This window comes from Miniopterus schreibersii (genome assembly GCF_964146895.1).
Source record: "Miniopterus schreibersii genome assembly, chromosome: 15".
Taxonomy (NCBI): Eukaryota; Metazoa; Chordata; class Mammalia; order Chiroptera; family Miniopteridae; genus Miniopterus; species Miniopterus schreibersii.
In genome coordinates this window covers 913867-926950 of record NC_138115.1, presented here as the reverse complement: position 1 = coordinate 926950, position 13084 = coordinate 913867, and the positions used below count along the sequence as shown (strand labels likewise).

The following is a 13084-nucleotide window of genomic DNA, read 5'->3' as shown; positions in this document are numbered from 1 at the left end:
AGTTCAGGACATTTCGATTAATTATACTTCTATAAATAATCTACAGGCATATAAAAGCAAGCTGAAAACTCCATTCATTTAGGGTAGAAACTGGTGTCCTGGCATTGAAGCAAATGGCCCAAAACCACCTTCCAACATTAAAAACCCCACCCACATTTTTGATGATTGCAAAGAGGCTCCTCTCAAAATGGAAAGTGGCCTTCTTACTTCATGTAAAATATTTTCTAGTTTAGTTACTTCTACATCCCGCTCCCAAATATCCTTGTCTTCTGTGGGCCAACAACTAAATCATCCATGATCTGGCTCCTCTCAGAGGAGTGCAAATCTATTAAATTGTACATTTTCTGGAAACATCAAGGGAACCAGAAGAAAATGTGATGCATTCGAAGCCCCAGTCTAAATGGCTAGCCTGCAGTGGTTACAACTTTCCAGTTGACTGACAGCTCTACAGACATTCACAGGATGTCCCTGTTAGGAAGTTCATTGACTCTAAATGCTATGTGGTGTCATAATGAGCAGCCATGTGCAAAAATTCTTGGGCTGAAGTTAACCACTGAAAGACAACATGGGAAATGTGAAAAATCCATCCTCATGAAACCGGAGGTTAGTGGGAGCATAGCATTTAACACTTCCAGTTACAAGCCTTTGGGGAGGAAGATCAGAATCATGACAAAACTGAAGATATTAATAAAAGTCTCCACATTGTAACTAAGGGCTGTGATGAAAATGATGAGACTGATAACAGAGGCAAAAGGCTTATCTGGAATTCAAAACAACTGTAGCTTAATATTTTATGAGGATGAGTCAAAGGTCCCCTCACAGGTACACTAGGTACATCTGCCTGGCAACATCTGATGAGGGAGCACAGAAGAGGAAGGAGGCTGGGGATGGAGAGAAAAGAGGAAGAGGAGGGAAAACCGGAGCAGCAGCAGGCCCTTGAGAACCTGAAAGTTTATTTCTTGGTTTATTTATTTTCTCCCATATTTTATTCTGGTTTAGCATACTTCAATTTATTCCTCCAATTCAGGGGGGGCTCAAATACTTGAACAAAGAAAAAATCTCATTAACAAAGAACTCCCTCTTAAAGCTTTGTGAATGTACAAAAACTGCAATTTCACAGAGAAGCCATTCAATTCCTGGCTCTCCTGCCATTGAATTTACTCTATAATAATTTCTAACAATTACAATATGCTAAGGATTTTAAATACATCATCTTATTCAACACTGAAGACAACTCTGTGAGGAAGGTAGAGGATTTCCACAGCAAGACCGCACAGCTAGCCTGTGGTGGACCAAGGTGTTAAACCTCAAGCCCTATATTTAGTTTACAGTATATCCTTAATCCTGTATTTGGCATATTTAGAAGAGGCGTTTTCTATACAACACAGAACTCAAGTTCTTCTTAGATCACAAGCCCTTGCTATTTTTAAAGGTGACTTTTAGAATGAATCACCACACTAGCTTAGCAGATTATGATTATTCTTGAAGCACCAGAGTGGATATGTGCCCTGGGTCAGATGAAGATGAAGGGTCAGGAGGGCAGTGGTTAAATAAAGAGCCTGGATTAATCTGTTAAAATTACACATAGAAAACTAACTCATAGCACAGCTGACACAGAAAAGAGGACCTAGAACAAGCCACCACTGATCAAAGTAGAGCAAATTAGAATTTAAATCAAAGGTATTAATGCCTTCTCTTGTTTTGAGGGGCAACTAGCTCACCCTTGTGGGCAGAAAACGTAACTGCGCAACCACCACCTCATTAAAACACTACTAAAACTGGGGAAGCTGATTTAGACTAGTAGATAGCCTCGATGATCTAAGTTTGGACAAACTTTCGGAGCAGATCTACATGGCATATACAGTTACTACCTATATTGTGCTAGCAATCTTATTCCTGAAAATATGTCTATACAATGTGGGAAGTTTCTGGAAGATTTTTAAACCCAAATCAAATATAAAACCAAGAATTTTTTCAAAACAATGTAACAAGAGTCATTATTTATAAATGAGTTTCTGTGGTGCAGTAGAGTCAATTCTAAAAGATTACAATAGCAATTTTTCAATCTGGTAGAAATCACCTAAACTCTAACAGAACCTAACTACAAAAATATTTCCTACAATATTTATTTTTTCTGTAACTATTCATTGAGTACCTATTATGTAATAGGCACTACCCTAGACACTAAATACAGAATAACAGACTATTGTATTGCTATGCAGAAAATCAAAATACTGTCATACAACAGAGACCCTACAGCAACTTCGGATTTAGTAATCAAAGGAGGCCACTCCAAAAAACTATAAACAACCCAAATTTCCATCAGTAATAAACAGCCCAAATGTCTATCAATCATGATACAAATATACAATAGAATTCTAGGCAGACATTAAAAGTATCAGATAGAATTGTAAGTGCTAATATAAAAGATATACAACATAAACCACAAACTTGAGAAAAGCAAGGTAAGAAGAGAATTTTATGTATATCAATTTCTTAAAGCAACTATTTAGATGTGAGTATATACATTAAAAATATACCCCAAAATTATTAACAGTAATTACTTTCAAGAAGAGGAGTTTGGAGTGGGGAGATTCTCTATATTCCATTTAATATGTGTGTGTGTGTGTGTGTGTGTGTGTTGTGTGTGTGTGTGTGTGTGTATTCCTTTTATTTAAACACTGAAATTTTATTTTTTTATTTTTTATTTTTTTATATATATTTATTGATTTCAGAGAGAGGAAAGGAGAGGGAGAGAGAGAGAGAGAAACATCAACGATGAGAGGGTCATTGATCAAGCCCGCAACCCGGGCATGTGCCCTGACCGGGAATCGAGCCCCGATCGCCTGGATCCTAGGTGGACGCTCAACCGCTGAGCCACGCCTGGCCGGGCGAAATTTTATTTTTAATAGATAAATAAAAGGCAAATTAGTATGACAGAAAACATGGGCCTGATCTACTCCTGATCTATCTGAAGCTGTTATAATTCTAATTTATAGACCTTATATACCAACCTCCCACTTAGAGAGGGTGGTAATAAAATGACCATCTAAGAAAGGACTCTTTGTGGATAACATTGGCTTGATGTTAAATATGGCATAGCCATCTCCTATGACTCATGACCCCCCAGCTCAGCTTTCATTGGTAAAAACTGGTCCACCTGTTCTCTGTAAGGTGCAGGTATGAGGGTAACTATTCCAACTTCTACACAAAACCATTTGTAAAGAAACTGGAGAGGACATATCAAATTCATTCAACAGAAAAAAGGGAATAAAAACTGGGTCTTCTCACACCATTGCTAACACTAAAATGCCCTTCCCACAAAGGAATATTCAGATCCCTCAAGCAGATTCCTCAGCAACGACATAAAAATGTCCTATGTGCTAGTCCCCTAATTTTACTAAATAAATAAACAAATAAAAATTTTTAAAAGGACTCCAATGATTCAAAAGTAAAACATACTTCAGAAGAATTTAGACAAATAAGTCTAATATTGAGTGGCATTTTCCAGCCCAGGTTGAAGACCCCATTTCCAAAATTACCAAACCAAAAAAGTATCTCCACTCTATGAGGCGGTAAAAAAATGAACCTATTTTTTAGTTTCTTACCTAATGCAGCATGATTTTCTTGCTCCTGACTCTTTCCCATAAAGGTCATCATTTTTGAATGTGTATCAGTCCACCAAGGATTATACTTCAAAACCTGTTCAACTGTCTCATCTTCAAAAAAGTCGGCTCTGGAAAAAACACCCAATGTCAGGTGGGCTTGTTATACAGACTTTGGCTGGTTTTCATTTGCATTAGAAATACAGATTAACTAAAATTCATTTCAAAGAGACTGAGCACTACATTTACTTTCTTTGTGGTTAGCAATCATCATAAAATGAAAAGTAAACAACTAACTAAAAGGATATTTGACATTAATGATCTCTTAAAATGGAAGGTACAGAGAAGACCAGTCTTACCCTGAAGTCCCACCCCCTGCCCTACAGTGGCATGGGATGAAGTGAAACTGAACACACAATGGACTGAAGCCTAGCAATTGTATTAGGTTTGCAAGTATCACAGAATCTGGTAAAGTTACAACAAAGGAAAGAATCTTAACTCCACCAACAAAGAAAAATAAACACATGAGTAGAAAATTTAGAATACTGAAAAAAGAAAGAGCTCTACAAGAGCTATCTGACTCCATCAGAAAAGCAATATAAGAACAATGGATATACCAAAAGGATAAGAGGAGAAGGGAACAGTGAGCCTGTTCAAACAAATCATCAATGAGAACTTCTAAAACCTATGGAAAAAACTGGATTCTCAAGTCCAAGAAGCAAACAGAACACCTAATTATCTCAATCCTTTTTAGGCTTTCCATGGAACAACATATTAAAACTGTCAAAAATTAATGACAAAAAATTCTCAAGGCAGCCAGGAAAAAGCTGGTAACCTATAAAGGAAATTCCATTACAATATTATTGTTTTTGGTTTTTTTAGTAAAAATCCTACAAGCTAGAAAAGATTGGAACCAAATATTCAAATTACTGAAAAAGAAAATTTACTGGCCAAGAATAATATATCCAGCAAAGATATTCTTTAAGTCTAAAGGAGAAATAAGGACTTTTCCGGACATACAGAAGTTGAGGGAATTTACCACCAGAAGACCTGCATTACAGGAAATACTGAAGGGTATTCTACCTAAAACAAAACGACAACAGAATACAAAACTGAGTAAGATAACAGACAGACAGACAAAAGCAGGAAATAGCAACCCTTGTTCAGAACATGATAATATACACTTAAATACAGGTTAACAGAGGTAAAAACATTTTTAAAAAAGACAAGAGCTACTGCAATTTAGAAATGAACTCACAGTACAAAAAGGGATAATTCTGACAACAAAAACATAAAAAGGAAGGAGGTAAAGGTCTGAATTTGCAGAGAAAGGAAGATGCAATCAGAAGGAAAAGGACCAGTGCACGTGTGACACTAACTTTTACATAAACCTAGTTACAACCGCAGAATAAAACCTAGAACTGAGACACATAACGTAAAAAAACAACTCATAGAATAACACCAAACTAAAACAAGACAGAAACACAAGAAAACTGGAAGAATAAAGATATCAGAAAAAAAAAAAAGATAAAATGGCTATAGAAAATGCTTACATATCAATAATCACCTTTAATGCAAAAAGACTTAACTCATCAATTAAAAGGCACAAGTAGTGGATTGGATCAAAGCCTAAAACCCAACTATATGCTGCCTTCAGGAGACACATGTCAGTTGCAAGGACAAACAGAGACTCAAAGTGAAGAGGTATAAAATGATACTCCAAGCAAATGGCATACAAAGAAAAGTGGGTATAGCCACACTTATATCTGACAAAACAGATTTCAAGATAAAAAAAGGTAAGAAGAGAAAAAGATGAACATTTTATAATGATAGAATGGGGCCAATGCATCAAGAAGACATAGCACTTGCTCACTCTCTCTCTCGCTGTCTCTCTCTCTCTATGTGTGTGTGTATGTGGGTGTGGGTGTGGGTGTGGGTGAGTGGCAGGGTCCAATCAAGAAGCACCAAAATATATAAAGCAACTAGTAATAAACTAATGGGAGAAACTGACAAAAACACAATTACAGTAGAGGACCTAAATATCCCATTCACAGCAATGGATAGATCATTCAAACAGAAAACTAATAAGGAAATATTGACCTTAAATAACACATTAGATCAACTGGAAATCATGGATATTTAAGAGCTTTTCATCCCAGAACATCAGATTATATACTCTTCTCTAGTGCACATGGAACACTCTCAAGGACAGACCATATGTTGGGCACAAAACTAGCCCCAGAAGATTGTAATCATACCAAGCATATTCTCCAACCACAATGCTTTCAAATAAGAAATTGAAAGAAGAAAATGAAAAAAAAACACAACGAAAAAACAGAAAAAAGTGAAGATTAAACAACATGCTATTGCCCTGGACAGTAGAGCTCAGTTGGTTGGAGCATTGGCCCATATACCCAATTCCTGGTCAGGGAACATACCTAGGTTGCAGGTTCAGTCCTCGGTTGGGGCATGTACAGAAGGCAACCAATCGATGTTCTCTCTCACATCGATGTTTCTCTCTCTTCCCCCCCCTTCTCCCTCTTTCTTTCCCTTCCCTTCTCTCTAAAATCAATAAGCATATCCTCGGGTGAGGATTAAAGAAAAAAAAACATGCTACTAAACAAGGACTGGGTCAAAGAAGAAATAAAGATCAAAAGATAGAGAAAATATAGAATAACAATACAATATAGCAAAATTTGGGGGTTACAACAAAAGCAGTAGTAAGACAGAAGTTACAGGCCTATCATTACAGGCCTTCCTCAAGAAACAACAAAAATCTCAAATAAACAATGTAACATTTCACTTTAAAGAACTATAAAAAGAACAAACAAGGCCCAAATTCAGTAGAAGGAAGGAAATAATGAGCATTAGAGAGGACTTAAATAAAATAGAAAACAAAAAGACAATTGAAAAAAATTAATGCAACAAAGAGCTGGTTCTTAAAGATTAATAAAATTTACAAACCTTTGGCTAGACTCACTAAGGAAAAAAGAGAAAAGACTCAAAAAGTATCAGAAACGAGAGGACAAGTTACCACAGACCACAGAGAAATACAAAGGACTATATGAGAACACCATGAAAGGCTATGTGCTACCAAATTCCATAACTGGGAAGAAATGGACAGGTCTGTAGAAATACATAACCTTCCTAGACTGAATCATGAAGAACTGGAAAATCTAAATAGACCAGTCAACAGTGAGAAAATTGAAACAGTCATCAAAGACCCCCCCCATGAAGTAAAAGTCCAGGACGAGACGGCTTCACTAGTAAATTCTACCAAACATCTGAAGAAGATTTAATACCTATACTTCTCAAACTCTTCCAAAAAATTGAAGAGGCAATATTCTGATTTTATGACGTAAAACCTGGCAAGGATAACAAACACAAAAAAAACTAAAGACCAATATCTCTGATGAATACAGATGCACAAATTCTAAACAAAATAGTAGCAAATCTAATACAACACTATAGTAAGAAGATAAAGTAGGTTTATTCCAGGGGCACAGCAAGGATGGTTCAACATACGCAAATCAAGAAAATAAAAGATAAAAATTATATGACCTTATCAACAGACACAGAGAAAGCATCTGACAAGATACAACATCCATTTATAATTAAAACACTCAATAAAAGTGGTGTAGAAGGAAAGTACCTCAACATAATGAAGGTCATATATGACAAACCCTCAGCTAATATAATTTATGGTGAAAAACTGAAAGCTTTCTCTCTAAGGTCGGGAACAAGACAAGGATGTCCACTCTCACCACTGTTATTCAATATAGTATTGGAGGTCCTAGCCAGAGCAATCAGCATGAGAAAAAAAAAAAAAAATGCACCCAAATTGGGAATGGAGAAGTAAGACTGTCACTTTTTGCAGATGACACGATTCTTTACATAGAAAAACCTAAAGACTCCACAGAAGAACTATTACAAACAATAAACAAATAAAGTAACAGGATACAAAATCAATGCACAAAAATCCATTGTATTTCTATATACTAACAATAAAATTTCAGGGGGGAAAAATCCATTTGCAATTGCAACAAAAAGAATAAAATACCTAGGGATAAACTTAGCAAAGAATGTGAAGGACCGATACATTGAAAACTACAAGACATTATTGAAAGAAACTGAAGATGACACACAAAGAAATGGAAAGATATTTCATGTTCATGGATTGGAAAAATCAACACAGTTAAAATGGCCATATTAGCCAAAGCAATATACAGATTTAATGCAATCCCCATCAAAATCCCAATGGCATTTCTCAAAGAAATAGAACAAAAACAATCATCAAATGTGTATAGAACCATGAAAGACCTCAAATAGCAAAAGCAATCCTGAGAAAAAAGACCAAAGCTGGAGGCATCACATTCTCTGACTTCCAATTATATTACAAAGTTACAATAATCAAAAGAGTATGGTATTGGCAAAAAACAAACAAACAGACACATAAACCAATGAACTGGAATTGAGAGCCCAGAAATAAACCCACATGTATTTGGGCAATTAGTTTTTGACAAAAGAGTCAAAAACACCCAACAGAGAAAAAAAAGCCTCTTTAATAAATGGTGCTGGCATAATTGGAAAGCCACATGCAAAAGAATGAAACCAGATTGCTGTCTGTTCCCATATAAAAAAAATAACTCAAAATAATCAGAGACCTAAATATAAGATCTGAAACAATAAATTACATAGAAGGAAACATAGGTAGTAAACTGATGGACCTTAGTCATAGAAAGAATATTATGAATTTGACCCCAAAGGCAAAGGAAGTGAGAGCAAATCAAACTAAAAAGCGTATGCACAGCAAAAGAAACCATTAACAAAACAAAAGGCAACTAATTGAATGGGATATTTGCAATAATACCACCAATAGGGGCTAATATCTAAAATATATAAAGAATGCATAAAACTCAACAACAACAAAAACAAACATCCCAATTAAAAAATGGGCAGAGGAACTGAACAAACCCTTCTCTAAAGACATATAAATGGCCAACAGACAGAAGATGTTCAGCTTCACTAGCTATTAGGGAAATGCAAATCAAAACCACAATGGGCCCTGGCCAGTGGAGCTCAGCTGGTTAGAGCAACGTGCTGTACACTGAAAGGTCAAGGGTTCAATTCCCATGAGCACACACATACCCAGGTTTTGGGTTTGATCCCGGTTCAGGGTGTATAAGGGAGGCAACCAATTGATGTTTCTCTCTCACATCGATGTTTTTCTCTCTCTCTCTCTCTCCTCCCCCTCCCTTCCCCTCTAAAATCAATTTTAAAAAAAGCCTCAGGTAAGGATCAAAAAAACTACCACCACCACCATGAGATACCACCGCACATCTGTTAGAATGGCTGTTATCAACAGGACAAGGCGTGACAAGTGTCGGAGAGGATGTGCAGAAAAAGAAACCCTCATTCACTGCTGATAGGAATGCAGGCTGGTACAGTCACTATGGAAAACAGTATGGAGGCTTCTCAAAAAAATAAGAAGACAGCGGTTACCATATGACCCAGCAAGCCCTCTCCTGGGTATTCATTCAAAAAATTTGAAAACATTTATTCATAAAGATATATGTACCTCTATGTTTGTTGCAGCATTATTCACAGTGGCCAAGACATGCAGACCACCTAGGTGTCCTCTGATGTATGACTGGATAAAGAAGATGTGGGACATGTATACAATGAAATTTTAGTCATGCCCGGCCGGGCGTGGCTCAGCGGTTGAGCGTCGACCCAGGATCCAGGGCATCGGGGTTCGATTCCCAGTCAGGGCACATGCCCGGATTGAGGGCTCCATCCCCAGTTGGGGGCATGCAGGAGGCAGCCAATCAATGACTCTCTCATTGATGTTTCTGTCTCTCTATCCGTCTCCCTTCCTCTCTATGAAATCAATAGATATATTTTTAAAAAAAAATTTTAGTCATAAGAAAGGATGAGATTCCTCTTTGTGACAACACAGATGGATCTTGAGAGCATTACGCTAAGTGATACAGGTCAAACGAAAAAGGAAAAGAACCACATGCTTTCACTCACACGTGGGTTATAAATCAGGAAGCAACAAATGAACAGAAACAAAATAGGCACAGAGGACAGTAGTGGCTGCCAGAGGAAGGGGGAGGAGGGAGAGGAGAGGGGTAGACACACGTGACAGAGAGGGCTGGGACTCGGCCGTAAACACAGCGCAGTACAGGTGTCACGGAATTGTTCATTTGAAACATATAATCTTACTAACAAAAGTCATGCCAATAAGTTTAATTTAAAAAACGAGCAACACAATAGCTAAAGTCTCATGGCTATCAGAAAAGTCACAAAGAGCCTTTAACTGATGATCCCACTCTTCAAGCTTGTTCATGACTAAATTTAAACAGGTTTCCTGAAATTACTCTTCAGTGGACCTATAAGACCACAATTGGAGAGATAAAAGGTAATTAGAAACAGCAATGTAAATGGGTTTGAGTCTCTCAGATGTCCTCCAAAATATAACACACTCTGCTCTTAACCAGTTTTCCTTAGGATGTGGAAATGTTCAACCATTTATCACGACACATCACTCAATGCATTTGCACATCACAAGATATATTTCTGCCATTCCAATTGGTCTCCAACTATGTCACAGGAGATACAATGTTAATCATAAGAGCAAAAGCAGTTGGGACTATTTAAACTGAAACAGTATAAATGAAAAAAATACAAAACTATAAATGGAAAGACACTTTTTCAAGTCCTGGCCAAGCTACTTAGTAGTGGTGTGATCTTGGGCAAGTCCCTTTACCTCCTTTCCCCAGCTGTTGTGAAAACTGAAATAATCACATGAGGGCACTTGATAAGCTTAAAGAATTAAAGAAATATAAAAACTATATGGGAATATAGCTGAATATATATCAGTTTAGAAGTTGTTGGGCAGAGCTTAGGAAGAATAATAATTGAGGGCTAAGTCAACTTACAATAGGACAGCCCAGCATCCATAGAGGCCAGGTGACACTAGTTTCCTTGGAAGAAGTGTTGCTTTCATAGCCAATGAGACACATCCAGTCTCTCCTCAAGTGATTATTTACCTACCTATTTATTAGATAAGTCCCTTGGGCAAATTTAAGCCTGACAGAGATGCACTATGGCTAAAGATACAATTAATGCAGGTGGGTAATAAATACAGCAAAAATTAGATTACTTATATCCTACTACAAAAATTAATTATTTATTAATTTGAAACTTGATTACTGATGCTGTAGATGAAACTGTTAGGAAAACCCTGAATCAGCCAAGAAATGCAGTAAATGTAGATTCAAATTCATAAAGACAGTTAATCACAACAAAAAGCCTACTTAAAGTGCAAACATGCTCAGATTCAGGGTTCTATCTTTAAGGCTGGAGAAAAAACAAAGAGTTCTCTGCTGGAATGAACTGCTAAGCAGCAACATTCTACAAACATCACAGAGGTTTTTAGAGTGGTAAATTAATACAAATGTCAATTAGGCCCTAAGCCATCACTAATTTCCAGAATCCAAAAAGCACATGTCTAGCATAGTTAAAAAGACACTGAAAATTTATAAATAAATATCAAGTAAATTACTTAATCGTCAAAAAACTCAGTACTCACAGATAATGATCAGGATCAAATTTGGCCAGCTCAGCAGCCAGGCGTTTCTGCCTTCGTGCAGCTGCAGGAGTAAAATCTGGATCCTTAATATCAATGATTTCACTGAATTCTTCCTAAGGACACCAAGAAAGAATAATTGCTCTCTTATTTTAGAACTGACAAATCTATTTTGCACAAAATGCCAAAACACAGGAAGAATCTGATTGATCAGTAAGCTGTGATACTACCTGTGACATTTTGATTCAAATCTAGCAAATGTTTGTTCAACACCTACTACTTGCCAGGAAACAATTATCTCATTTAACCCTTGGGACAAACATTTTAAGATCTATTAAGGCTATAAAAGGTTAACATAAAAAACAGAATAGAATAAAGCCTGTAAGCTGGCAGGAACATTCAATTCTCCTTTACTCCCCATTTACTCCGACAGGGTTTGAAAGTCATTAGAAGCAAGTTGAAGTCAGTCTGTAGACTCAAGATGGAGGAGCGCCTACCCCGGTGCCACGTGAGCGAACCAAAACTCAGGCGACAGCTTTCGTGTCCCTGTAAACACTCTGCTTGGCCAGGAATGCATTGTATTCACTCAGTCAGCCAATCCCCAAATGTCAAGCCAGCTCTGCACTGTCCTTAGATTCTTATTCCTTCCAGTCCAAAGCAGGGGTGACTATGTGCCTCCCCAATCAGGTGTTTTCTACTTTCCTCCTCCTTGTTCTTTATCCTCCTTCTATAAAAGGTTCCACCCCACTTCGCAGTTCTCCAAATGAAGACTGTCTGCTTCAGGAAGTGTGCAAATTGTCCGTACACCTAAATCGTCTTCTTTAATCATTTTTTAACAAACAGAATGATCTGAGTATCAGTCATCTATCTACACACAGACTTTCCTCTCGTTTTTTTCCTATTTCTAGCTCAGCTGGTCTCGAGGAGCACTATATAAAACACACAACACTATACATTCTGCTTTATGAGCAGATTAAAGAATTTTTAAGAGCAATTTTGATGTATAGGACTTCCCATCTGAAAAATTAAAAATCTAATTCTAAGTAATATTTTACTTTACTATAACCATCTTCACCTAGATGCATACATATTTATATGTAGGATGTTTCCTAAGGCAAATTCTATAGAAAATAGGTATATTAGGAAAACTGCCTAGGATACCATATGGTCTTTTTTCTTTTAATCAGAATTACAAAGTAAAGAAACCTATACCATACAAAGTATTTCTAAAACTATACCTTTTTTCTTTCTTCAACCTCCCATTTCTACTACCAACCCCAAGTGAGAAGTATAGAAATTAGAAAAAGCTTAAAGAATATTAGCTGAAAAGAAATCAAGGGAAATAATTTGGTAAAGAGATGTGCAGCAAACTATTAAATCAGATTTTGTAAGTAGAATACAGGATAGTGCCTAACAATCAGACTTAAAGTCCACTATGGTAATGCAAAATCCCTACAATGAAATGAGCTATGCTGAATTACCCAGGGAGAAACTAGGGTACAGAATCCCCACATAACCAAAATGTCTGCATAATAAAAAGTTCTCTCATCCCTACCACAATCCATTTAGCTTAAGTAGTATCAACATTTAATCTAAGCACATTCAAATGCAATATAAGGGCCCAGAGACCTTTTTGGAAGTTACATCCAGAACATCTTAATACTTCTAAATAAACATTCTGAGTAATAACCACAAATCTGTCTGTCCCAAACTTATAAAAATGTGTATTCCAAAAGCTCTTTTGCAATTTACTTTTTGGGCACTTAGAATGTATTTTCCTATAGAAATACTATTATAAATGTAGTTAGATTCTCAGGGCAACCCACAAATTTATTCAACTCATAATAAACTTGAACACAGAGTACTTAAGACAAATTATTTAATA

The 13084-nt window shown here is 36.6% G+C and overlaps 1 protein-coding gene across 2 annotated transcripts in view; it reads right to left on the bottom strand.

Annotated features, from left to right (window-relative positions):
• Positions 1-13084, bottom strand: part of SHQ1 (SHQ1, H/ACA ribonucleoprotein assembly factor) — a 105305-nt gene that overhangs the window by 75593 nt on the left and 16628 nt on the right. For both annotated transcript variants that reach the window (XM_081159068.1, XM_081159069.1), the window contains exons 5-6: positions 11203-11315; positions 3609-3736 (exon numbers count right to left, since the gene is read on the bottom strand). In XM_081159068.1, coding sequence (XP_081015194.1) covers positions 3609-3736; positions 11203-11315 — 241 coding nt within the window. The remainder of the gene's footprint in view (positions 1-3608; positions 3737-11202; positions 11316-13084) is intronic.